Raw genomic sequence first — 25,839 nt, 5'->3', positions numbered from 1 at the left:
TGCTCAGATATCCAATGCATGCCTTAGGCAATTTTTTTCAATCTGTGTCTGGACCTAGATGTCAGGAAGTTTCTCAGCAGGTCATGGGCAGCTCCATCTAGATTAGTCCTGGAAGCTGAGCTACTGTTTTTAAATCTGTCATAGACAGCTCTACAATCAGCAGTGTAGAAATACTCTATGAGCAAACTGGAAGGTAGAACCGAAAACAAAACATGGACAAACTTGCACCATCTGCTTTGAAATGCCAACACTTTCCTAGAATAACCTGTGCATCACTACCTTAAGACATTCCTCAGAAGAAAAGCTTGTTTAAGAAACAGAATTGTTGTCTGAAAATGACTTGTAAGTGTGAGGAAGGCAACACATTCGTTCTGGTGGGTGCAGCTCTGAGCTTCACACCTGCCTATATTAGGTTCAGTCTTTATGTATCTGCGTTCTTCAGTGCTCATCTCACAGCTCCATAGAAGAGATGTATCCTTCAGTTTGGCAGTCAGGCTTCACTGCCAGTGGAAAAAAAAACTTTGAGAAAGCAAGAAGGGTTGTCATAAGGAAATGAATCCAGATGCAAGTTGTTTTAAATTTTGAGTAAATTAACAGTCTTTCTTGTCAAAACCAGAAGCAAAGGCTATATTAAGAGAATGTGAATGGCTCAGAAGCAAAAGCCCTGTTGATTTTCCTGTCTCAAAATATCTGAAAATTAAAGATGGGTTTGGGTTGCTTAAACATGTGTAGCTTAAACACAGGTATCCAGAGTCTTTTTAGAGGCTCTGGGGTGTCCCCTATCCCACAGTTCCTGATCCAGTAGAACTGTGCCATATCTGGCAGACTCACTCCAGTACATCTCTGATAATGCCTATGCTCAGGCCCTTGACTCTCCTAACCATTTTTCAGAGCTGTTATTCTTGATGCCATCTATAGGAACTGAATGAGCAAGCTCTCGAATAATGAGGTCACCTATCAAAGTGCCTGGACATAAATTTAGTGATTAATTTCCACAGTTTTACTTGAAACATAAGAACGTTACAAGCTGAATGATATAAAAAGGCCCTTAATGATGGAAATTACTTGTATAGAGGAATGGGAGATGACAATTCATTATTCAGATATAACACAATAAATTATTTTCCTGTTTTCACAACTGAGTGTCTGGTTTTGTGTTCTTATGTGCAAGTTGGATTTAAATGGCTTGACAGCCTATAAAAAGCTACCTCCCAATGATCTCCAGGGGTGATTTCAGACTGAGATTTTTTTTTTAATCTATCATTCTAGAGTATTTTGAGACTACTCCTTTAACTCACACTTCAAGAGTGGACCTCTAGGAATTTGTAATCAGTATTTATTTCTAAACCTGCCCTGCCCAGAACATAAATTAATCCCAAGAATTTTAAAGCTTTTTTCTTGAAAATAATAATAATTTGGGCCTAGTTTATCTGCATGATTTCAGTAGCCAAGCTCCAGAGTAGTATGTTGGCACAACACCCTATAGTCAACTTAATGGTGTGATTCACTGGAGCACTATTTCTCTCCTGTAACCCTGTTACTTGCAAGCACTTAATTTTATTCAAGTCCATTTGGAAACAGGTGAAAACATACAAAGAGTGCAAAGGAAAAATATTTTATTGTGAACATGGCATGTAAAAGATGCATTTCAGAATATACTGTTACATATCAAATGAGGAAAAAAAAGCTCTGACGTGAGATAAATGAACAGTGCTTGAGACAAATTAGGAACATGCACACAGCTGCTCTAACAGCACAACTCTGATACCAGTCACAACATATTATATAGCTTTTATGACAATGTTTATAAAAATTGCAAATATTGGACCTACTCCTGCATTGTTGTCCATCATCCAAATCTTCAGTCAATCTTGCAGGCGGTGTGGAGGGAACAATGAGAGCAAACTGACACCCCACCTCAGGCAGCAGAAGGTAGAGATGGAGGAACATCAAAAACAAAAGATAAAAACCCTGTTCTACAAAAGTAAAAAGGTAAATATTATCCCAAGGAATATTATTTGCACGAGAAATCTTAATTGCAGCATCCTGACTCCATTAAAGCCAATGAGAGTATGCCATTGAGATCAGTGGAGCCTGAATTTCATACTGAAATTTAAAACATTCTTGCTTTAGTGTAAACATCAGCAGAAACTAAATGCCAGCATCTATACAAGTATTCAAGTGCTGTTTAAAAAACAATAAAAAACATACAACGCTAACCCAAAATGCCAGTACGTATACAAAAGGCAGATAATTAAAAGAGGATTTTTTTCCCAAATATACATTTTGAAGTATTTAAAACCACCAATTTTTAGTACTTGTACATCATTGTTAGGGAAGGAGTATATGAGAAAAAACTGAATTATTTACAATGATAAAGGAAGGGCACAGTGTTTGCTCAGATCTATTTGAAACCAGTATTGTTCTACTTTGGAGTCATGACATATGCCTGCACACTCAAACAGGTTTCAATACAGTGTTGAGAAGCAGCTTTACTTCATTATTATGAAATATGATCCTTCTGTGCAAGTATTTCAGCATGCTTCTTCATGAACCATTTTATACCCATTCACATTTTCAGTTAAAAAAACCCAAACAAACCAACCTGAAAAATTTCTTGCCACAATATTTTGTCTTTAAAAAACCTGATGAGATTTTCCACAATGGCAATTTACAGTCATGCATTTGGAGACTCAGAGTCAATACAACTTTTCCATTTACTGTTACAGTTGTGCCTGTCTTCAAAGAGTTCTTTGCTGATTTTTGTACGGATCTCAGGACTCATTAACAGCTCCTTTATCTGATTCAGTCTGGGTAACAGGGCCTGCGTTTCTCTGCGTAAAGCTTCTTTTACTAAGTCTGCTTCATGGCTCTTTCCTAGAGGAAAACAACAATATAATACATTTTATAACAACTAATGTGATTTAGAATCATTAATGTACAGAGATAAAGAGATCATATCTGGTTTGGACAGTAGTAAGTGCTCAGTGTTTAACCCATACTGATTTTTTATAAAAAGGTATTTCATCAAAAAATATAATTTACATCAACAAATGCTACCAAAATGTAAAGAACAGTACAGCATCACATTTAAGGGAAACTCCTGCCTTATTACATACTGTGTAATAGTATCTGCAATGAGTATCTGCAGTGGTAATTTTTAGCTTGGTATTGACTGCTGTTGACTAGGAAACAGCACGTGCTCTCACATGGAGCAAGCAGCCCTGCAGTGCTGCCAAACCCTCAGGCACAGGGCATCGCTTCCACTTATGGCAAGGCTTCATCCACAACCATCCATGACAGTCCAAATGACAAATGCAAAATGTTCAGTTTCTCCTCAAAAGCAAGAAAGGGACTCTTGGTATCCAGAGCAAGACTGGAGCCGCCTGCTTCACCACTCTTGTCTTTTTTCCACTGTCCATCCCTCCCAGCATTCGACAGATTTTCAGTAGTGCAAGCACTTATTAAACCAGTAGACAGTGTCCTTTGATTCAGAACAAACTTTTGATAAGAGACTCACAATGCAGAACGCCTGACACCCAGCACCACTTTTCAAATTTCAGCAGGGAGCAGAACATGTTTTTGTAGCTATTCTTGGTGGGATATTTGCTCCCAGGCTTTTTGCACAGTGCTCACTTGCTGTTATCATTGTCACTCTCATTCTTGTTGCTGCTCACTGCTTCCTCAGTTTTTGCAGGGCTCCCATCAGTCTGCCTGCTTTTGTTTTGTGTTTCTTCTAAATATTGCTGCACAGCCTTCAGCACTGCGTTCTCCACCAGCCTTTTGCTGAGGCTCACCAGCTCTGCATCGTCTGGCTCTGCTGCTTGTTTTTCACCTATGCATCACAACAGACAAGAGAAGGAATTCATTGCATGCAAAGACAGTAGCTGTCATTGTATCAAAAGCTTCTGACTTGAGCTGGATTCTAAGTTATTAGCTGCCTCTTCCTGATTGTAAAAAGTGATTTTCCCCCCCACCTCAAGCTTCAAACCAAAAGTGTTCCACAAAGATGTGTACAGCATATTAGATCAAAGATACTTCACTGCTCATGTTTCTTATAATACTACAGCAAAAAACACTAGCTAACATTATAAATCTTCGTTCAGCTTAAAAGGGTTAAGTGTGCAAATTTATTTTTTTCTGGCCAATGGTCACCTGTGACATCTGAGCAAAGATCACAGTTGAAAAGGACCCATAAGGATCATCAAACCCAGCTCTTAGGTAAATGGCCCTTAAGGGAATAATACTTGCAAACTTGGCATTATCAGCCCCATGCTCTGACCAAATGAGCCAATCTCAGGATCAAGTATAGCATAAAGCATATTTACACTTCAGTAACATTCCTAAATTTAGGTGCCACCATTTTGTGATTTTGCTTAATAAATCTAAATCTATATATTTATTCATTGCTTGTAATTCAGGAGTTTCTCACGGGAAAAACTACTAAAACATTCCAAGCACAGGTTACATATATTTTTCTAAACAAAGCATAAAACCTAGAAAAACCATATAGTCCCTCCTCTCAAAGCTCTCTTCTGCCACTAGAGCTTTGATGTTAAAGCTCTAACATCAAAGGATTGCAAGTTCCAGCAGTCCATTCTTAAATATTTGCGGCTAAAAACAAGAAGCCAACATTTCCCTGTTTTGCTAAAACTTCATATGAATAACATATTCAACAAACCAACCGTATACATAGTGAGGATTCTCATACATCATAACATGTAACTTGAAATGGTACTTTTCCATGATACATTTTCCTAATAAACTATCAACCCTTCTGCAGAATCCTCCTTTTATGAAGAATTAGTTGCAGAAAAGGCAAATTTTATTGTCCAATTCTCATTGGCAATGCCATTTGCTATTTCACAGTCCCCTGCACTAGGTAAATAACTGTTTCCCTCCTGTATTTAAAGGTCATACATTTCGTGTCCTGTTTGGGCATTTGCATTCTGCAACCAGCAATAAGAGGCTGCTTAGTCACATGCATCTGGTGAAAGAGACATTATTGTATGCTCTCAGCACAAAGCTTTGTACTGTTCAATTACCTAAATTTGTCATTTTTCATATATGTAAATTTATTAAAGTTTTGCAGCACATTTAGATAACAGTTATGAAAGACTTCTATTAGTCTTCCTAGTGTACTGCACAACCTGGGAGTGATTTCACTGATAAAGCATAATTCATATGGGGATTCAAGGAGCAGAGAGAGAAGGAAACAAAAGCCTTCATATTCAGAGGCAGTGCCTCTATTAGCTGTTAATCTGATCATTCTGCTCTGGAACAGTAGCTCTTCCAGTTCTGGGCCTCCACAGCACTGTTAGTACAGGCAAGGAAGAACTGTGCTCTCCCCCTGAAGAATCATTAGACTACATCTTGGTAAAGCATTTCTTTACGTTTTGGAGAAAGTGTAGATAAATATTCTAAAGATATTAAAAAGAATATCTAAGGGCATAGTTTTGGTTAAAACCAAATATAAGAATACATGATAAGAATGTATTGTAACAGTACATTAAAAACAGAATTATCATTTCCAAGGAGAAATATTTCAGGCTCCAGTGCAACAGCGGCAGAGGCACTATTCCCAAACCCAAACAGCTACACACTCCACATTCTCTGACTCACTGCTTACCATATCACTCCTATCTCTAAATCCTGGGTCTAAGTTTATCCTTTAACTTACAGGAAGGAGGGGCTTAATTCAGGCTCTTCTCTCCCAGGGCACCCAAGGTATTTATGAGGAGCATCTCCTCACAGCTTTTCTGAATTGATCCCACACACTCCTCTGAAGGAAGCCCTTTGATTACGGATTTCCTTTGCTTCTAGTAAAGATGCTCAAAAATGTCTTGGTTGCCCTGGTCTATTTAATCACTAGAAAAAAATAATTAAAATACTTAATGATTATTTAAAATAAACCTGGTTTCAGGTTGCAGAATTTCTTGTTTTTCAGAATCACTTGTGGGTCACGGAAATTATTACTCACATAGTGCTAATGATCTATCCATGCAACTCAGAAAAAAAAATCAATGGGAAATATGGTGCTCAGCTACTCTTACACTTGACCCTCTAGTGCTTAATATGCAGAATATGACTAATCAGTCACAGAGGCCTCCAGATACCACACAACAGTACAGATTGTATTTACTCACAGTGTAATTTTAGTTGTAGTACATAATGTATTATGGTCTGAAAAAGGCCAGAGCTCTTCTCCCATTAATACTTTCTGCAGAACAGTTCTCATTTACAGATATATGTATAAAATCCATATAGCTACTATTGTGTTTATTATTTCAAAATAAGCAGGTAGCTCACTTATAGGTACTTTCTCAAGCATGAAAAACATCAGATTTTTATAGAATGGTACTTTTATAAGTTCAGTTTATATAGCTACAGAAGAATGGACTTGTGGTTTTTTTGTTTGTTTATTTTTAAATTTGAGATATTCAAGGCTCATCAAAAGTCTGGGGTGAAGACTGTAGCACCTCCTAAGAGCTCTGCACTCCCACTGGAAAGACATCTGACTGACATGTTAATGCAAATGCATGCACATCCTTGCACGAAGATTGTGCTTGGATTTATCTGTGCAGCCACCTTGGTGGGCAGGGACACAGGCCTATGTGATTCCCTGATGCTCTGTTTCTATTCTCATACTCCCAAAACAGCAGCTGTGGGAGTGTCTGCAATGCCATGGTTGGCTAGCAAGGTAGCTGGGTACCATCGTATCGCTCCTATTCATGACTGTTGATAAGATGAAACAGGTCATGTAATAAAAAATAAGTGTTGAGCATCTATATCTACTTGACAATTTAATACACATCTGTCCTTTTTACATATCTCCTCCCATGCTGCAGCTCCTGCTTGCCTGCTTCTTTGATGAAGACAATTCCTTTGCAGCAGTGCACTTCGAGTGCACTGTCTAAAATTATTGGAATTACTGGAATATCTGTAGAAGTCATTGCAGAGATGAATGTTTTAGATTCAAAAGGGAGGTTTAAAACTTCACATTTGCTCTGTTTGTAATCTCTGTTCTGAAAAGGGAACAGATATACCACAGCACTGGATTTGCATCAATATTGTGACACTACTTTAATTCTGTGCCTGTGAATAAAAAAAATTCCACTGTCTTCTCCTCAAGGTTGTTCAGAATAAACATGAAAAAACCTTTCATTTTGTTTATCCCAGAATTCTCTTTTATAATTTTCAAAATATGAAAACCAATTCACAGAGTGTGCTCTGTGAATGTACCTCAATGCATTCATGCTGAGCAGCTTTTTTATTACTAAAACTGAAGCATACCAGTCGTCCTGAAATGACCATAATTTTTTACAAAGGGAACTATCAGCTCCACGGAATTATTCAAAAGAGGCTTTATGATCCTACATCCTACTGCTAGCACTTATGGACATGAACCAGATGCCTGCAACCACAGCCAAATTTGGATTCAAATTCTCTGCAGTATCTTTCTACTGGACTAGATTTACTCTCCAAGTCTACATCCCCCTACACATTACAAGATTGTGAGCTGAATTTTAAAACACTGTATTGGAATAAATCACATATCATGGTCCTGGTACAGCATTTTCACAGCTCTGACATAGCCTGTTTAGAGTGCATGTAGGTGTCTCAGATTTGGAGAGAGGTAGGACAGTTTGAATCCCTCTATTGTTCATATGATTAGCCCATGGATTGTGATTTTTTTGTAACAGATTTAATTGAAGGAAGCAACAGGGGATCCCTTTTAGAGGAAAAGCCAGTTTTGCATTCTTTTACCAGCTATGCTCCAAGACAATGTTCTGCAGTCCTTTCCTTGTGGCCTCAACACACTGGGCTTTGTTCTTCCTTCCAACAACCTTTCTTGGCAACAAAACACTGATAACATGGGGAACATTATAAAAGAGACTCCTAGTATTTTGAATAGATGACCGAGACCTGCTGAGAAATTGGGTGGCAGAAGTTCTGTTCTGGGACCTGGGGAGGGCTGTGGTAGCAGACATGCCTCTATCTACCTTTTGGGTTATTCCAATAATTGTTTCTAATACAGTTTTTACAAACTATGAACACAAATATGAGCACATGCCCATATCTAATCAACATGGCAAGTAGCGACAGGAAAGTCACAACTCATTTCCTTGTTAATTAAGAAGGACTTGCATGAAAAGTCTCTTAAGTGGTCACTTTAGAAATTGACACAAGGCACTGGGAGGAAGGTGAAATTATAATCTCATTATGATATGAGGGTGATGACATTTCTGTTGCTGGATGTTCCCACCTTTGTTAGATGTGAGACATCTAACAAACTTCTTCAGGTTTACCTATATTGCTCTGTAAATACAGGACTGTCATAAAAGGCAACACCAATCTGTCCTTCATGCTGAATACATGGTTTCTAGTTTGCTGGAAAGGTTTTTTAATTTAATTTGGCACATGATGGAATACACCTGATAAAGGAGGAATTTCTACTAAAGAGGAAATTAAGGCTCTTGCAGCTATTCAGGGAAAGTGGTACTCTTGCCAGATTCAGTAATGACAACAGGAGTAGCTGCAGGACCCTTTGAACTGCAGACTTGGCAAACATGGCAAAAGTTTGTTTGGTTTCTCATAAAACCCTGTGAAGCTCTGATATAAATGTTCTGACCACCTCTAAATGAAGAAAGAGGATGTGATCTGCTAAACCTCTGCAAGCACTAAGGGATGTGATGCACAGGCAAGAGCCTCTAGAACAAACAAAATTTTAAAAGTTATGTAAGACTCTTATTCTGGCATACAGGGAGTTCTATTAAATATCTTGGGTTTATCTTGTCTATTAAAAGAGATCTGTTGACAGAGAAATTCCCGATTCCTTTAATATAGTTTAAAGCTTAAATTGAACAAATTTATAAGAAGTCTAGTGCAATAGGCAGGAAAGATAGCAAAGTGGCCAAAGGAAACAAGATGGTTTAAAAAGCTGTGAGTTTTACTTGATTGTTTGCACCAAAACTCTGGTAGAGAAAACAGGCCAAGTTACAGAAGTGGTTTCACATAGCCACAGTAACATCCACTGTGCAAGATGGCAATGGGACAACCAAATGATTGAGGCAGATTGTGATAGCAAACATCATGCAACATTATTCACTCCCCTTTGTGCTGCCCAGTGCCAGCAGCTCTCAGGAATAGGGAATAAGGCAGCTTGGGTCAGCAGGCTGATCAAGGAGAACAGAAGAGTTCCTCTGCCCTCTATGATGGTGCCAAGGGAGAAGCCTCTTGCTGTTTTCAGAGCCTAAGAGAGAGAGAGATCGATCAGGCTTCCCAGTTTTCCCAAGGAAAAGGTGAACTCTGGAACAGGAGTTCAGGAACATCAGTGCCTTGCCTTCAGTGGTCCTCCAGAAATAATACTGAGAATGTAACACACTATGGGTGACACATAGGCTGCTTCCCCATCAGCCTTGGTCACCATGACCACAGACAGAGCTGGATGGTCTTGAAGGCAGAAAATCACCCTGCTAGGTCACTGAGATGAGGGAGGCGTGAGCCCAAAAACACAGCCGCTAATGAAAAGGGTATATACAAAGATTTTAATTGCCACAGTCCAAATATTTTGGCAAAACCTTAAAGTCCCTGCTTATGGACCTGTCAGCCATGAAAATCAAACCATTACTAACCAGCATGCCAAGGCAAGTAATTTTATAAACATTAACTTCTTGTTACTGTTTCCTTATCCTTCCCATAGTCTATGGGACTATGGGAACAGTGTCATGTCTTTAGGATTCATTTGTTACTACACAGCTTCCAAAGGGATGCTATTTTGGCTGTGACTTTTCCATGCTGCTGTCAAGTATACTAGAAAAAGCAATCTTTTTTGGACTAAGACAGATTGTTAAACAAGTGTTAATAAGTGAATCTTAACAAGCTGAACCTGTGCTGTTTTTCCTTCTTAGCTCAGATAAAGGCTCCATACAAACTCATGTTATCACAATCTCTCACATAGTACATGTCTTTTCCTGGTGGAAGCAATTATGAATATACTTGTAAGTTATGGACAGAAAAGTCAAATTTTAATCAACATGCATTTTCATTTAATTATTTAAGTTGCAGAAGCATGAGTTGTCAAACACAGCTGCATACTGTTTGAACTGCAAAAGGAAGATGAAAACTTGTAAAAAAATATAATTGTAATTCAAAAGTATGTCCAACAGTGTCCATAAAATACTGTAATAATTTAAATTTTATTTAATAATTTTAAATACTGTATCATTATAATGAAAAAAATGTTATCTGCAAGGTGCTTTTAACATCTCTGTAAGCATACTAAATTAGATTCTGAATCTAATGGAAGCAGGTTAGAGTCCCCTCTCTTGGTATGACAATCTTAGGTAGGTTTGAACTGGTAGCATAACTGCACCCAAAGGCAGTCAAAATGATGGGTCTAATCCTTTTCCCCCAGGATCTTCCTTTGGAAGGAACTGAACCCACTTCATAAGCTTCTTAGGCAAACATGAAGTTATGTGTTTTTGAACATATGAGTAGTATTGCTGCTGTCTTTCCTTTCATGGATCAAGTCCACAGAATCTGACCAAATTTGCTAACAGCTTTGGGAAAACTAACAAGACACACTTAAATAAATTAAAATTGCATTTAAAAACACCCCCTAACATTAAGTACTTATCATGGCCTTTCCTATATGAATCCCCTTTATCTATCATAGATTTTGCCTTAAATAATGTATTTAGTTTTGTTCCTTCCTCCCTCCCTTTTGTTTGACTCCTAACTTCCACTTTAAATGGAAAGCTGGAATTTGCTATCAGTTTTTAAACTGATATTATGAGATGTAGCTGTATAAATATTCACTGCTCAACCACACAAAAGTTTGTAAACGTGAAGCTTTTGATACTTGGAGAATACTAGTACATAGAAGTGTAAGCCTCACTTTAAATGCTCTGGCCTTGAACCCATAAAACATTGTTTGGGATCATCTTCAGGACAAGCTCTTCCTCAACTTTTATCACTCTCTAAAAGCCCAAATATACCCACTTGCAAGAAGACTGAATCACAGAATGATATGGTTTGGAAGGAACCTTAAAACTCATCTAGTCCTACCCCTGCTGCGATGGGCAGGGACACCTTTCACTAGACCAGGCTGCTCAGAGCCCCATCACACTTGGCCTTGAACACTTCCAACTCCTCTGGACTCACCACCCTCTTTCAGTTTAAAGCCATTGTCCTTTCACCACATGACCTTGAAAAAAGTCCCACTTGATTTCTAAAGAAAAATATTACAAAGACAAGATAAGTAACAAATTCAGGCATGTGCTTAGTCATAATAAATTGCTCTGTGTCATGGTAGTTTTGATGACCTCAGACATGAAATCAGAAAAACTGTAGATAAAGAGTTAAGAATGCTGAAGGTATGACTACAGCTCACTTAATCTAATTTACAGAAATTTTAAAATTGTTGCTAGAGGATAGCAGAACAAAACCTATGGATGAAAAAAATCCTGAAACATTTACCATGCCATAGAACTAAATTTAATGCAATTAATCCTTCACATGAAAAAACAGACTATATAATCTTGGGCAAGAAATAATTGAAAGAATATGAGAAGACAGTACTAATTTTTTTCCATCCTATGTTCTTTATGAATAGAACAAATAACCTAATTTAGTGAACAAACACCTAATAATCAAAATTAATATTATTCTTGAGTCTGCATCACCATTAAAAATCAAGAATAGCTGAGCCCTAATTACTGTATTTAAACCACTGGACCTTACTTCCATATCCTTCCAATGTTAAATATCAAACAGTTATAAAACCATTTTCTTTCTGAAAACATAAAACTCCTTAAAAACCCCATTTCCCTACGTAATAGCAACATTTCTTTATTGAGAGTAAATCCCTACAGCTCTAACACTGCATTCTAGCAAAATAATAACTAATAACTCCCCCTCCCTTTCTTCCCCCATATTTCTACTTCCTCAAACTCAGTGAGTCAAAGACTATTCTAGCAACACTTCAATGAAATCAATCAAAAAAAATATGTCTGCTATGCCAAAAACTGAACTAATCATCACAATTTTTACCAATTTACTCTGTACCATAATGGATTGCTCATTACTATGCTTTAAAACTGATGGTTCTCATCTCTTTACATTCCTTTTTCCATTCACAAAAATTCTCTCTACCTACATAGTCTACAGAGCTCCACACCTTCCTCTTTAGCATCTCAATAATTCTAAATCTGTCCCATAATATCAGCATAAAACTGCTTATTTATGCCAGCTGGTCTTTTGGGCCTTTATTTCTATCAGGCTAAACAGTTCTGATTTGGAGTTTCATATATTTTCTTCATCCTCTTATTTGAAAGCAGTATTGTTCTCAGCCTTTCCTCAATTAAAGACTATAAGAATAAAGGGTGCATATTCATGCCATAACCAGTTTTTGCATTTCTTTTCATTCTATTCAGAACTGTGTGGTAAAAAGCTGGTACATTAGTTTACTTTGCCTTTATATTTTCCATACAGAAAAGTTCTCCTATTTCTTACCTGACTAGAGGGACCAAGAAAAGTTTGTTAAGGATGAGGAGAAGGAAAGAAATGGGCAATGGTTCTCCTCAAGAGCAGATTATGTCATTCATGATTTTGAGATTTCCTGAGACAGGAAAGCACATGCAACAGTTGCTCAGCACGATGCAACGTGGTTTGAATTCCATGAATGCAGGTGTAGCTATACACTGAGGGTTACTGTGTGGGGCACCAGCAGCAGTAACCTAGAGCTTTTGAGAACTGGCCTCCTCACAGCCTGGGTGCAGCACCACAGGCATCCACACATCCTGCTCCTGATGGAGAAGATTAAACTTGGACAGACTTTAACACATATCATGTTTTTATTTAAAGTATAATCCTGTACTATTTTCATATTTTATGCCTTCTTTAAAGATTATGGTTAAAAAAAGGCAAAGGGAATGAAATGGATCTTTCAAAGTAAAATGATGCACCTCTTTTAGAATGGACTTATTATTACTATTATTCACTTGTGCTGAAGCAAGGATTACAGGCAGTGACTCCATGATCCAGGCTGTATCACATGTGGCTCTTCTTACAAATGTTTCAGATTAATTGTAGCAGAGAACACACAAGCAATGTACGAATAGGGCACACAGGTGGGGGCCAACATAAATTAACATTTATGTCATTAAATCAGAGGATCAACTGTGCTTCAAAACACAAAAACACTACAGCAAATTTCATTTTAACAGAGAAAGGCAAACCCCGACTTTAGAAGGGGATTCAATCCCTAGAACTCATCAAAGGTTACAGTTTGTAGAACTGCATGACTAAACTCATCATTTTGTGCTGGAAAACCTTTCACAGTGTATTAATGAGGTGTATGTGAAAAGCAAAAGAGGATGTGAGAGAGAAAGAAAGGAAAACCTTTTTGACTGCATTAGGCTATAGTAGATGGTAATGGATTTTTAAGACAGAAAAAAATGTACATTTGCTGACTGCACTCAGCCACAGTAAGTAATACAGAAAACATAGCTGAGTCTTAATATGTTTTTGTTCAATCCCTGTGCTTTGCAGTAAAATGAAAGATTGAATAAAATGTCATTTAAAAATTATTGCTAGGATGTGAAACAGAATAACACAATAATACCAAAAACTTAGGGTAAGACAACTCACCTCTCAGCAAAAGGATACAATCTCTCTAGTGGGTGAAATGAATTATCCATGCCTGAAGATTTTAACTCACAGGAAACTTAGCAAGTGCCCAGATCAAATTCAACTGAGATTGGCAGATATTCAAAGGGATTAAGCCACCAGCAGAAAAGATAAAGCTAATGGTGTATTCTGAGATTTGGGGATTGGGATCCAGAGGGAATATCTAATAAGAAGTGAATTTTCCCTACACCAATTCAGGACAACAATTCAGGCAGGGTCAAGAGCCTGACAGAAGTTCAGCTGTGTATGCTAACATCAGAACTATAAGTCTAAAAGTACTCACTATTGTACAAGTTTGGCAGTCCCAAACTGGTCATTGGTACAGTGTGTTTCTAGCTCCTTAAGGCTCAAGGACAGCCTGCACCCTGTTCATTTTTCTTTTAAGACAATTTCCATCCTCATGCTCCACAGAATTACAAAATGATTAGGGTTGGAAGAGACCTTAAAGATCATCTAGTTCTAAGCCTTCTGCCATAGGCAGGGACATCATGCTAATTCACATAGGCTATACAACCATATACCTCTATTTCCTCTAAATCCTGGTAGCTTCTGTCAGTTCTCCAGCTTCTCGATGCTTATGGAAACAGGACCACGCAAATTTTAGGAATGGCAAAATGATTTGGCAAAAAACATTATTAAACCATCAGTAATCAGCTGCTGAACAAGGCATCAGTACGTCTTGCTATGATACTTTTCAAGGCATCTTGTTTTCCACTTTGCCTATAATAATTTCACAAATAATAACAGACCAATGTCATCTAAAGGACAACCCCTCACTCCACCAAGGACCTGTTGTTTGTCTTGCCTTCTTTGTTTGTCTGCATTAATCTCAAAATCTTGGTCACAACATTGCAAAATGTAGACTCTCTGCAGCCCAGCATCTGTCACTGACAGGAAGCTTTCCCTGAAATATATACAAAATGTTCTCTCTTGTTCTCATTTCACATGATGCAATAGAAGTAATCCCATGCTATACTAACAGTTGCTTAATCATGTTAACCATTCCTCCTCCTGCCTTCTGGCTTTGAAGATTTTATTTTCTTTTTTTTTTTTTTTTTTCCAAAACTAGCTACCTCCTGATCTCAGAGCTCCCCAGCCAGTTTCTAAAGCACAGCCTGAGCTCCTACTTCAAGTTATGAGCATTATATTCTTTTGGAAACACAGTCCTTCCTCCAAACATCTATTTCCTCTGCTCCATGAGCTTCTTGAGCTTCTAGGACAAAAGTTACTTTGATCTTCCCAGGACAGATTTAGCTAGCACTGCATGCATGCCATTTCTGCTAAAAGGTTATAGGTCTGGTGGAACACAACCTTGCTGGAGGGGAAAAGAGGTAGATTTTGGGGATTGTTTTTTACTTCCCAGAAGTGAACCTTTCCACAGATGAAATCTGTTTTCACCCCTTTTTGAAAGAAGACCAAGTACAGCTTCCCGATCATTCCAGATCAGTATAGAAATGTCAAAATTGAGAGTCTGATTATTAGTTCATATTCTAGTTTCTAGACACCTTTAATGAAACAAAATAACTAATTTTCTCTTTCTTAATTATATGGCATCTTTAATGGAGGCTGTGCAGATCAATTCTGTAATTTAAAAAAAAAAATTTTAATGGTTTCTGGAATTGAGGCTAGAACATGCCTGCCTGCTACCAGGAATACCACTCTCCACTGGCAAACAAAATACTCAATTACCTAGCATTAAACATCACAAATCAGACAGTACAAAGGGGAAAAAGTACATTTAAAATGTCAGCTTTGGAAGAAGCAGACAACTACAACATTTTGGTTGTTTAACAAATACTTTCCTACTCTCAAGTGTGGCTATTCTATTTCTTTTTTATAATACCTTTTTTATCCATATGCTACAATTTCTACATTGTGAGTGGCTCCACTCTAAGATCACAGGAATTAGGTTACAGTAGGACTTGTCATATAGCAAGACAATACTCAAAGAAAATGAGCTTCTAAATTGAAGGGGTAGGTGTTCACATATACTCACGTAAGACTCAACATGTTTAGCATGTTGCACTTTCTGTTTGGCTGTAACATGGATTTGCTTATGGATCACTTTTGAACAGAGAAGGAAAATTCAACTTGGGTTCTATGCTGACATTAGACAAACACCTGTTCTCACAGTACCATGAAAAACATCTCTGAAACCTGGTGTTTCATGCAGAGGCACCTGCCTATGTTTACACAGGTGAGCTCTAAAACACCAGTACTTGCCTCTAAGGCCAGTTAGCACAGAGCAAGTCAGGTCCATCCCATCCAGCAGGTCTCTGAAATGCTGTGGCTGTATCCAAACTGCCTACTGGGGAAGGACTTGGGTTGGTGCTAACTCCTAACCAGTGCCCAGGATGTTTGCCAGGCCCAGAACCATGCCAGAGTGGTGGCATGGGCAAGGCAGTGCCAGTGTACAGGTGCAGCCCCAGACACTCCGGCATGCAGTGCACTGGGGTCCAAGGCACCCAGAGCAGTCTCAGAGCTGGGCTGTGCCTGTAGGTAGCAAAGCTGAGAAGTACATTGAGCCAAACTCTACATTTGTGGAACAGTTACTTCTGTGGATTTCTCCTGGCAGAGGTTTTGAATCGTAACTCCAAAACAGGCCAGCACAAATGAAAACAGAAGTAAGAACTAAGAACAGTTTCAGAGAGTAATGCAGTAGTAGCTACAGTAATATGTATGCCAGAGGACAGGATTTGGCTCCTGACTCCAGTAAAGTTGTGGGAACAACAGAATTTCCATTTCCTCTTTTACTACAATGAAATCTCACTACTGTAGTTCTGCTTTAACCTGCAGAAGTAAGGAAATGGAAAAGCAAAATTCATAACTCTAAACATTTAGACAGAAAACCATGCAGCTCCTTCTACTGTTTGGTGTGTAAAGAGTGGCACAATTTGTACAGTGAACAGACAGAGGCACTGTGCCAGAGTACACACAAATCTCAGTAAACTGAGACAGGAGTATGCAATAATGAATGAGGGAAATAGTACTTCCATAATACAGAATAAGGTATTTGGATATTGTTCATTGGGAATACAGGGCAGCTTTTAAATTATCTGATAGCAACAACCTGTAATTTACCCTCTGAAAATCAATAAAAACATAATGCTGTAGCCTTTGCTTATTCAAATATATCTACAGTAAAGCAAACAGAGCTCCTCTGAGAACCCAGTCTTCCTTTTGCTGTGTCAATGTTGTTTCTAATGATCTATAAATCATTTTAACAGCTTAAAAGACTGAATATCTCATATCTAGGTGCATATGGTGGGGATACCAAACATATTTTCCACTAATGAGCAATAATGTTTAACCTGCATACTTATAGAAGTATGAGAAATCCATTACACTTTTTCTTCTTATGTTGAACATCTGCATACAGGGAAATTACGCTCTTCAACTCACCCACAACACGTTAATGTACATTTACCTTTTCTTTTGGCCTTTATTTTCCCTTTTAAACCCAAAAAGAATATGGGATGGCAGCAGACACATGGCTTGGAAAAACTAGTGTAAATGCAAATTTAAAAGTGATCTTAATTTCTTTCCAGACTCACTCTCTCTTAAAGAAATCGTGTTGGAAATCTCCTGCAAGAGCCAAGAGAGCAGATTACCAGTCTGATTTTTACTGCTCAGGGCTGCACAAACAGCATTTTACCCAGGCTCCTTCCCTTGCTACATATGTACTTAGAAAGAGGATTCCAGATGGAGTTGGCAATTTGTTGGCTTGCCATCTGAACCAATCTTTCTGGTATTATTTATAGAAGGTCTGCTTTTAAATGGGCTGGCAGATACTCTCATCCATCTCGCTGCAGCTCTGGACTCCAGGGGCTGCCAGTGGACTGTCACAGCCACGACACTTGGCAGGCCAGGTCCTTGCTGGGTATAAATCAGCAATATTCCTGCTTACTCCTGCTAAGGGTTTAACTTGGCATTTTCAGTACTGCTTGATTCATGCCCCAGTTAATCTGTTTCACTTTCATGGTTTTACTTGCATATTTAGCAAAAAATCCTTAAACACTGTTAGCTTGTTTCTAATTGAATATTCCAACTGAGCATCCTTTTAGACAGCTTTCAAGCATTGCAGTGCTAAATGGTATTTTATTATTGAAATTATCATTTTTAGTTAATATAAAAATTATTAAAATTGACAATTCAGTTACTGGAGATTAGAAATTTTTCTGAGATTTTACCACTACCAGAAAAATTACCTGTGTAGTTATTTTATTACGCAGAAATAAATTTTATGGGCAAAAGCAATATGTATTTTTATTTGTTATATTGCAAACTGATATTGTCAGTTATTACCAGTTTATAAAAGATTAAAAGCAATTAATCATTACAGTATATTTAAAAAGAGTTATTAATTGCTATTCAAGCTTTTTGTCTAACTTCATGCTGGAGATTTACAAAAAAAACTAATTGCATTTAAAATATTTAGCCCCATGAGAAATTGCACTTGCTATTCTTTGGTCTGTTTGGCTTTTTGAACCAAGAAGCAGCACAGTTTGGAATTTTAAATGCAACTTTCAGCTGTAATCTGCCACTGCAGCTGGTGGCCACAGTAATGCTCAGGGCTATATGAGTGTGATTGCAGCAGAATTTGCTCATATTCCAGACCATCATAAAGCTTCTTTTTTCCAATTGTCAGTGAAGTGTTCGGATATATTTTTGTGCCTTATCTCCCCTCCCCCACCCCCTTATAGGGCAAGGAAATCACCTATGGGACAGAATTTTAACTGATATCTATATAACCTAAGAAATACAGGACTCAATTCTGCCTCTATTGAAGCTTCCTGTCTCCTCACACTTTCATCAATCAATTTACCTGATGTAGCATCAATGTGCTCAGTAAGAAGCTTAAGAAAATACTACTGTTCCTTTGGAATTCGCTGGTTTTATTCAGGTGGTTTTTTGAATTAAATACTTTCCAGAAACAATGAACAAAACGTCTGGCTAATGTCATGGTTAGAAACTTCTCCACATAAGCAACTTTCCAGTGCATTACTTCTCTACATAGATTGACTTTGTAGCCAAGTGTACTAAAATGCTATTTGGCCATAAATTTTAAAATAGAGAGCAAAATCAAGAAAGCCAAACACAGAAATAATTAATTGCATCAACGTGCAGTAAAATAAACACTTTAAGAAAGGTTCCTCTGCTTGACAGAGGATTATTTTTTTTCCTTTACACATACAACAGCAGCAATACTGCATGGTACTCATCATCACCTCTTACTGTGATTAATTTCCACTCAGAAAACTGCATAACCATAGTATAACTAATAATGCAACCACAACCCCCTCAAGCCTGTGTCAGCCTGACAAGTATGCTGACTAGTTCCAGCAGTGGTGACCTTTGTATGGACTCACTGGGATCACAGGCTTGCTTCCCATATCAGCAAAGAAGCCTTCAGCTGTAAACAAAACAGTTTTAATGTTGTCTCTCATCTTCCCACAATGAAAAGTCCCATAACAGAGTTATCCACTGAAGTAATAACAGGACTAAACAGTGATTACCTAAATATCCACAGATGGCTCATACAATGCCCTTCACAGAAGAAAAAATTGCATCAGTTTTTAAGTTTTCTTTCATATTTCTTAATATTTTATGACCAGCATTAACTAACAATCATTTCTTTGTCAATAAACACATTTCTGAATTATAGCTTTGCAGATCAGAAGAGGATGGGAAAGCACACAAACATGAAGATAACCTTCCTGTGAAATACAAGCATGATAAATGTGACAGGACCTTGGAATTTGGCCGACCAATAAGAAGTACAGGACTTTACCCTGCGGAGCAGCAGCCATACGAGGCAATACAACTGAGAGGGTAGGCAGAAGGGAGAGACAGAGTCCATACACCTCTCAGAGCTTTGCCCTTCCAACTGGTTTTGCTGCAGTTTCTGAAAAGCACTTGGCTACAATCAGGCAGGTCTTCCTTGTTTTCTCCATCTGAGTCCAGGGCAGGTAGAGAGACACCATTTCACTATCCTGAGACTGCTACACTTAGCAGAAAGGCTGACACATCTGACATCTACATGATTTAATGTTTAATCCACGGTACCAATGGATCAATCAATTTTAAACATAGTAAAAACCCTTTCATTACACCAAGGGAGCAGTATACTCTGTTTGAGAAAGATGTCATAATCAGCTTTCCTGGTCAATGTCTCCTCTTCCACTCTGCTAGTCCTTTCCACATGCATCAGAAGCTTCAGCTCCTTGCCACTTCAGTGTGGTCTGCTGGCAGTAGGAAGCATCTGTGTGTGTGCTTGCAAGTGTTCACAAGGTATCAAAGCTGCTCAGCACTGTGCAAAACTAAGCCTGTGTATTTCTCCTGCGTATTACTCTTCACTAGATCCAGTCATACAATGGAAAAAGCTACTGTGGCTATGTGACCCTTACCATCAGCTGGTCCACGGTTTGTAAGAATTCCTTAATTTGCTTAAAACAAAATTATCCAGGTTAGTCAGCTAATAATGGAGAAACACTTAATCTCACTGAGGTGTTTTTGCCTTTATTAAAGGAGTGCTCACATAAAACCTGCTCTGCTATGGATCAGTCTACACAGCACAGATCACCAGTGCACACAAGCAGGGATGGCAGCAGCAATGCTTCTGTGGGATCTGCAACTTCTTCTGTCAGCACTTTTTAATCTAGAAGAGGATAGGGTTTTATGGTCATCAAACCATTATTGTTTTGCTTATTTTTGTTCCTACCAACATCTATCTGTAAGAAGCCAGGTTAACCTGTATTGCACACGATCACATATTTCTTGCTAGAACTCACTATGAAAGATGGCAGCAACATCCCACAAACTACAGGCAGGGTTATTAAAAGTGTAGCCAGCTTTCACCTTGGTAGTCTTATCCAAAAATCGCACAACTCCCCCATCAGGGTAAGGAAAACTGAATTACAGTGAGGGTGAGAGCAAAAAACAGTTAGGTTATGTATATCCTCTTCTGCCAGTCATTAAACTGATATAAAAAGACACTCTCTTTGTTGGGAGTGTTTGGGACCTAAGGCAGTTCCAGAGGTATTGACAGTAAAGTAATAGTAGCACATGAATGGAAGACAGAGAACATGACCTCAATGTAGAAAATAAATACAATTTCAATAATATAGGAGGATTCTGTGTAAATACTTTTGAACAATATGATGTGTCACCTGATAGCCAAAAAGGTACTTATTTTTTCCACCTATGCAGAGTGATGATTTGGCAATTAAGCTGAAGGGATGATAGCCCTTGAACACTTAAGCTAATGGACAGTCCAGATACAACACACAGTGGTGAAGTGCCCACAGAAACATCCTAGATGGAAGCTGAAAAAGGATCTTAACCAGACATTTTCTCCCACTGCCATCAGTGGAAGACAGGAAACAGTATTATAATGAGAATGGCTGCATGGTTGCCTGGGCAGTTCTCAGTCACAATTCACTGGAGATTGGTTCTCTGTTGACACACTTTTTACAAAAAGTGATCATTAAGTTCATTAAAGTTCCAACTCCATCAACATGGAGCCAGTTTTAGTGACCTCATCTCCATTTTGAAGTCTCTCATCAGGGTCTCCTGAACTTTCTTTTCTTTCTCATCCTCTCATACCAGGATCAAGTGTTGGTACCTGTCCCATCTAGCTAATCCTAGTCTTTGCTTGCTACAGCTAAAATGAAATATCTTCCTATCTTCTCATGAGTTATTCTTCAGGCCTTTTAATACAAACAGGTTTAGCCAAGACTTTCCCTGAAGTTTCTCAGCATAGTGTAGCTATGGATCACTGTGGCAAATAGTACTCCAAATAAGGCCTTCAGCCCCAGATACATCCTCATTTCAAACCTCATTGTATATTATATAAGGATTAGAATTTTAGCAGAATTTATAATGTTCAGTATTTTAGAACAGCTACAAATTAACCTTGACATTTTTTGTTTATGAACCACAGAGACATTTTAATTTCAAGGAGGATTGCCTAAGACATACAGAAACATCCAACAAAATTTTTAAAACTTCCCAATTTCACAGTCACCAGTATTTTTATCCTCTTTACTTCAAGATGACTATATTCTTCATTCTTGAGGCCACAAAAAGGCATCCACTTTCTGATGGATTTCTTAAATATCATTCCTCTGATTTAAGAGCTTGTCCTTCTATCATCCACTTGATACCTCTTCGCAGTGAAAGTGAACTTAATACCATATTATTTCTCCTAGATTAAAAAAAAAATCTCTATCTTCACTAGTGTGAAGATAATAAGGGTTCTCTCAGAAATCTAGCTGCATTATTTTTGACAGCCACTGTCAGACCCAAGAATAGACATACTTGTAAGATACTCATGATTCTACCGACATTAATTAATGTCAGTCTTCAGGCCCTGATTGGGCTTATTGTCTCGGTCATCAAACCTAATGTTGGTTGCAGGAGGGTGAATACTTGTGTAATTTTCAACTTTTACATGGTAAGTATTGAATACTTAGTTTTGGTTTAGACTGTTAAATTTCCTTTCTTTTCTTCCCATAGAGAATGGAAACAATGTTAGCAATCTAATCACAGGCACTGTGAAGTTCTATGAGGGAAAAAGACAACACCTAGAAGTTATTCAAAATGCCATTTTGAAGAATGCACCTTTCCTTCAAATTGTTTGTTTTTTGCATCTGCATCATGCACCTTTTTATGTGTAGGAGTGAAGAAACAACATCTCACAGGGAGATTGGCAAGACAGAATATAAGCACTGAAGAATTAGTATAAATAGGACGCACTGATGAGTGAATTTTCACATTTCAGGAAGAAGAAGGGAAAAGAATAGTGTCTTTATAGTACAACAGCAGGTATCACTTTGAACAAGTAAGAGTTAAAACCTCACAAAACAGAACTGAGAAGGACACAACACGCAGGACAGGGAGCAATCAGTATTGGACAACCTGGCAAATGTACAAGGCCTGCTCAACAACAGGGATTGACTTACTATTTGTGGTAGGCAAACCTGTCCTGTCTCTCATGACAGAAAGCCAGACAATGCAACTTTTGTACTACAGCTATGTAAATGCAAAACAAATCATAACTTACACCAAACTGCAAAGTTGACCAAGTCATTGATTTACAAATGTAACTTTCAGTATTTTCAGAATCAATCTAAGACTTATATAAAGTAGTTGGATTCTGTTCATTGAACTTTGCTTTACCCTCAAAAACAATCCCTAATTTGATACAGATGGGTTTTGGTCAGGCCCAAAAGATCTGGACTGCACATTGCTGGCCTGGCTGGATGTTGGAACTTGCCAGCTTGCTTGGTTCCTCCGTATAGGCTACACAGCCCCAGACCCTGTGTTTACTCATTTCCACAACTATTTACCCACTCTATGTTCAATATGCATTATGAGTATTAACATATAATAATAAAATCATAGAATGGTTTGGGTTGGAAGGGGCCTTAAAGATCATTTAGTTCCTACCATGGGCAGGGACACCTTTCACTAGACCAGGTTGTTTAAAGTCCCATCCAAACTGGCCTTGAACATTGCCAAGGAAGGAGCATCCACAGTTATTCTGGGCTCCACCACTGTCACAATAAAACATTTCTTCTTAATATCTGATCTAAACCTATGCTCTTTCAGATGAAGCCATTTCCTCTAGTTCTGGCACTACATGCCCTTGTAAAAGGTTTCTCTCCATCTTTCTTGCACGCCTCTTCAGGTACCAGAAGGCTGCAATAAGTTCACACCAAAGACATTTCTTCTCCAGGCTGAACCCCAATTCTCTCAAACTTTCCTCGAAGGACATGTGTTCTGATCATCTTGGCAGCCTCCTCTAGACTCATTTCAGCAGGTCCATGTCTTGCAGGGATGTGCTGGGATCCCAGAGCTGGATGCAGCACTGCAGGTGGGGTCTCACCAGAGCAGAGGGGCAGAATCCCCTCCCTCACCCTGCTGGCCACACTGCTTTTGAGACAGCCCAGGATACAACTGGATTTCTGGGCTGTGAGAGCACATTACTGAGTCATGTCCAGCCTCTCACCCACCAGCATCCCCAAGTCCTTCTGGGCGTGGCTGCTCTTGGTCCGTTTACAATAGCTATCAAACAACAAATTTTTAAATCTCATTAAATTAAAACAGGCAAAAGTGCTCACACTGCTATCCTCTGCCCTTTAAAGTTGAGAATCACATTTTTTAGAATGCAAATAAGTTTCATATGCTATTTTGATTTTATGACCAGCCTTCTTTCACATCAGTAGTTGTATAATATAGGGATTTTGTATGCATTCAATATTTAACAGTCTTTTTAAACAATTTCTGGCCAACACAACCAAGTCTGTTCCTTGGTTTGCTGTCAAGTAGTAAATGGGCTAGCACATATACAGCTATAATGATGTATAACAATGCTTATTTTGTAAAGTGCTTTCTTTTATGTCAGATTAAAAAGTGTCATGCTGTGAAGTTAAAACAAAGAACTTTAGACCAGAAATAAACTTGCAATTAGATGATTTCAAAAAGCAGTTAAAAATAATTTGAGACCATTTTCAAAATGAAAAAGCACTTATTGAGCATTGATATAACAAAATCAATACAAGGTCTAACTACAGGGTTATCATGCAGGCAATTCCTTCATGATCTCAGAAATATAAAGAATTGTTAGACTAAACACTAATCTTTATTTAAAATATATACTCTTTGAAAAGCTCCTCCTTACACACAGTGAGTCAAGTTTTGAAACTCCAACCAACTTCACTGGAACTTAACATGCTAAATTGAGTGTCTGTATCCTTGTAGAAAGCTTTCTCAGCCTTACAGTGGTTACATGACCATTCACTAAGACAACAGAAAGAACAGGTTGTGAAAGTCTTACATGTCTAAGTTTTAACAGTTTCTACTCAGGCTTTATTTGTGTCTATCCCACAATCAGTGGTGAGAATAGATACTTTTTTCCTTTCCTTCATTGCAGAATACCCTAGATCTACCCAGAGTACATTGTGGGAATTGATTTCTACCAAGTGTAGCAGAAAAACTAAGATAATAGTTCTTACTAAGATAATATTCAGTAAATGAAATTTTATAGGTCAGCATGGCTAGTAAGATTCTTTACAAAAACCATATTTAAGCCATAAAGCCTCTTGGCAGAAGATAGTACATGTATAGATTCAAGAGGAGACTGGAAAAAAAAAATTAAATACTCACGATTATCAAGGATGCCACCCCGCTTCACAAAGTCCACAAATCTTGAACTGCTGCAGCATTAGAACTTAATTTTGAGGAAACACCTTCTTACACACCTCCCCTTTTTAATGGCTTTAATGCATGTTAGGCACGTGTTAGGAAGACAGATCCTAAATGTGGTCCAGACAACCACTCTTATGATCTTACCATAACCACAAAACTTGGCTAAAAGCTTTCCATGGCTATACCTAAATTTGAAGAGACTAGAAAGGGATGTGAAATACCTAACTGTGTGTGGATACAAGATGTAAGCAAGTGGCTGTTAAAACGTAATAATACAACACAGCTTCTACTTGTCAGCACTTTGGTGTGTTTCAATCATAAGCACCTATTAATTACTAAAGTAAAATAGGTTATTTTTTTTTAACAATGTAGATTGAGTTGAAGCTAAATTCAATTCACACTTGCTGTGATCTAAACTTAAATTTTAAAAAGCACACTATGAAAGCACTAAGCTTTCACCTCACTCAACACAAAGATGTACAATGCAACAGTACCAGATAATACAATTACAACACTTTTTGAAATTATACTTTACATGAAATGAAAAAATTCCTTACTGCATAAGGAACAAACCTTCAAAGCTGAGGCACCTCAGCTAAAACAAAACTTATAGGAAAACCATAACTAAGTTCATACATTTTCACTGCAACTGAAATGAATCAAGTAGCATAGTGAGCTGCTGTTTACTGCACATGCTTGCACCTTTATAATGTACTTTTTGTTTCTTGTGTACAACAGCCACATGATTGTGATTTGCACCTGTGTGTTTCCTAACCAGGATAATTTAGTAATAAAAAGCCTGGGTTAATTTCTAAACACAATTAGTTTAGAGGTCACCATGATAGTATGATAAGAAGAGGAAAAATGGATGTGAGACACATTCCCTTCTGCCTGTTCCTCATGGCCAGCTTCAAACCACTTCTCTAGCTGGGGCCA

At 38.0% G+C, this 25,839-nt stretch overlaps 1 protein-coding gene across 3 annotated transcripts in view; it reads right to left on the bottom strand.

Moving 5' to 3' along the window:
* Positions 1-1,599: 1,599 nt before the first annotated feature.
* The window catches only part of AKAP7 (A-kinase anchoring protein 7), an 82,401-nt gene continuing 58,161 nt past the window's right edge, over positions 1,600-25,839 (bottom strand). The window contains exon 8 of one of the 3 annotated variants that reach the window (XM_021540700.4): positions 1,600-3,835. In XM_021540700.4, coding sequence (XP_021396375.4) covers positions 3,633-3,835 — 203 coding nt within the window. In that variant the 3' untranslated portion in view covers positions 1,600-3,632. The other 2 variants (XM_021540701.4, XM_085575177.1) reach the window with 2 other exon arrangements.

This window comes from Lonchura striata, chromosome 3 (genome assembly GCF_050655825.1).
Source record: "Lonchura striata isolate lonStrDom1 chromosome 3, ASM5065582v1, whole genome shotgun sequence".
Classification (NCBI taxonomy): domain Eukaryota; kingdom Metazoa; phylum Chordata; class Aves; order Passeriformes; family Estrildidae; genus Lonchura; species Lonchura striata.
Note: the sequence above shows the minus strand (reverse complement) of the source record. Positions and strands in the feature narration are given on the sequence as shown.